The sequence below is a fragment of the Carassius auratus genome, chromosome 17, assembly GCF_003368295.1.
Source record: "Carassius auratus strain Wakin chromosome 17, ASM336829v1, whole genome shotgun sequence".
Classification (NCBI taxonomy): domain Eukaryota; kingdom Metazoa; phylum Chordata; class Actinopteri; order Cypriniformes; family Cyprinidae; genus Carassius; species Carassius auratus.
In genome coordinates, this window is record NC_039259.1 from 25,736,545 (window position 1) to 25,739,044 (window position 2,500).

Sequence of the window (2,500 nt, forward strand, 5' to 3'; positions counted from 1 at the left end):
TACTTTTTAAAATGTATTTCTGCTATGTGATAAAAAAATAACATTTTAATATTTGAGACTTTTAATTTCAAATGCTTTACTTTTTTTCTGAGTTTATAACTCAAAATGCAAACTTTTTCCACACAAGTGCAAGTTTATATCTCAGAATTTTGATATTTTTTATATTTCGCAATTAATATAATTTATCTTTCGGGACTGCATACTAAACTCCAAATTGTGAGAAAGTCTAAATTGCAAGATATAAACTTTTAAATACAAGAACAAAAAGTAAGTTTTGTAATTTTTGGAAAAAAGTTTGTCACAGTTCTCAGAATTCTGACTTTTTTCCTTGTAATTTTCTCACAATTCAAGCACAAAATTATTGCCAGCTAAAAAGTTATTCTTAATTCGAGTTGTAAACTGGATTGACCCATGCATACACATCGTTCTATGTTCAGTTCTGTGTGAGAGACTCACGTGCCACGGAGAAGTTGTTTAACGGCGTCTCCAGCTGATCCACGTCCTGCGGTCGCTCCTTATAGCCGATAAACGTACCGTCACTCTTCAGCAAGAAATAACGCGGCCTCCAGGTCTTTATGTACTCTCCTGTGAGACAGAGAGACTAGGTTTTATTCAATATTAACAGACTGTAAGCAAAAAAAGATCTTCTTTGTGCAGATTAACCCAAAAATGTGTAGCGACCTAAAATCTACAAAACAGAGCAACTTTTTATGAATGCATACATGACCAAACAAAAAATGAAAAGTATGCAAACTTTAAAAAAAAAAGTATTTGCCTGTCTTTGTTTAGTGTTCCTTTAAAAACTCAACTATTTATCTCATAATTATAACTTTGTAAGTCAATTTGTAGTTTTTATCTCAAAATTTAGATTTTTGTCATAATTTGCATTTTACCTCAAATTATGCTTATCATACTTATAACTTTATCATAACGAAAAAATTTTCTCATGACATTCTCATAACTTTTATCTCATAATTATGTCTTTTTGTATCTCAAATTTGAATTTGGGTCATAATTATGACTTGTATTATAATTAATATTTGATGATACTTGACATTTTATCTCAAAATTATCACTTTATATCTCAAAGTTATGACTTTGTGTCATAATTATGACTTTTTTCTCAAAATTATGAATTAGTGTAATAATAAAGACTTTCTATCTCATAATTCTGACCTTTTATCTCATAGATTAAGACTTAGTATGTCATAATTTCTGGTTTTATTGAAAAATATCCCTTTGATGTCATAATTTTTACATTTAATCTCAAAATTATAACTTTTTATCACAAAAGTTATGACTTTGTGTCAAAAATAAGACTCTTTTCTCAAAATTATTAATTAGTGTGTCGTAATAAAGACTATCTCATAATTATGATCTTTTATCTCATTGATAATGACTTAGTGTGTCATAATCGTAACTTTTTATCTCAAAATTATTATTTTTTATCTCAAAATTGACTTAGGGCCTTAATTATGACTTTTGTATCTAAATATTATCATACCTGATGATCTTTGACATCAACTTGAGATAAAGTGGCTTTGCAACGATTTGCTCCATGAAAAGCGCTATACATTAAACTTATATATATATTATAACTTCAAATATTACTTTATATCATAATTATGACACTTTTCTCAATATTACGATGTAGTGTCATAATTATGACTATCTCATAATTAAGATTTTTTTATCTTAATTACTTTTTATGTTAATTTCGACTTCTCATAATTTTGACTCAATGTTATGATGTTTTATCTCTTAAGACTTAATATGTCATAATTTCGTCTTTTATCTCAAAATTATCACTTTTTATCTCAAAGTTATGACTTTGTGTCATAATTATGACTTTTTTCTAAAAATTATGAATAAGTGTAATGATAAAGACTTTCTATCTCATAATTCTTACCTTTTATCATAGTTTCTGCTTTTATTGAAAAATATCCCTTTGATGTCATAATTTTGACATTTTATCTCAAAATTATAACTTTTTATAACAAAAGTTATGACTTTGTGTCAAAAATAAGACTCTTTTCTCAAAATTATTAATTAGTGTGTCATAATAAAGACTATCTATCTCATAATTATGATCTTTTATCTCATTGATTATGACTTAGTGTGCCATTTGTATCCCAAAATTATAATTGTTCTTATCTCAAAATTGACTTAGTGCCTTAATTATGACTTTTGTATCTAAATATTATCATACCTGATGATCTTTGACATCAACTTGAGATAAAGTGGCTTTGCAACTATTTGCTTCATGAATAAACGTATATATATATTTTAACTTAAAATATTACTTTATATCATAATTATGACACTTTTCTCAATATTATCTCATAATTATGATTTTTTTTTATCATAATGACTTCTTATGTTAATTTCGACTTCTCATAGTTTTGACTCATTATTATGATGTTTTATCTCTTAAGACTTAATGTCATAATTTCGTCTTTTATCTCAAAATTATCACTTTTTATCTCAAAGTTGACTGTGT

The 2,500-nt window shown here is 26.3% G+C and overlaps 1 protein-coding gene across 1 annotated transcript in view; it reads right to left on the reverse strand.

Moving 5' to 3' along the window:
* The window catches only part of akt1 (v-akt murine thymoma viral oncogene homolog 1), a 52,065-nt gene that overhangs the window by 22,338 nt on the left and 27,227 nt on the right, over nt 1–2,500 (reverse strand). Inside the window, exon 3 of the mRNA XM_026286718.1 lies at nt 457–585. Coding sequence (XP_026142503.1) covers nt 457–585 — 129 coding nt within the window. The remainder of the gene's footprint in view (nt 1–456; nt 586–2,500) is intronic.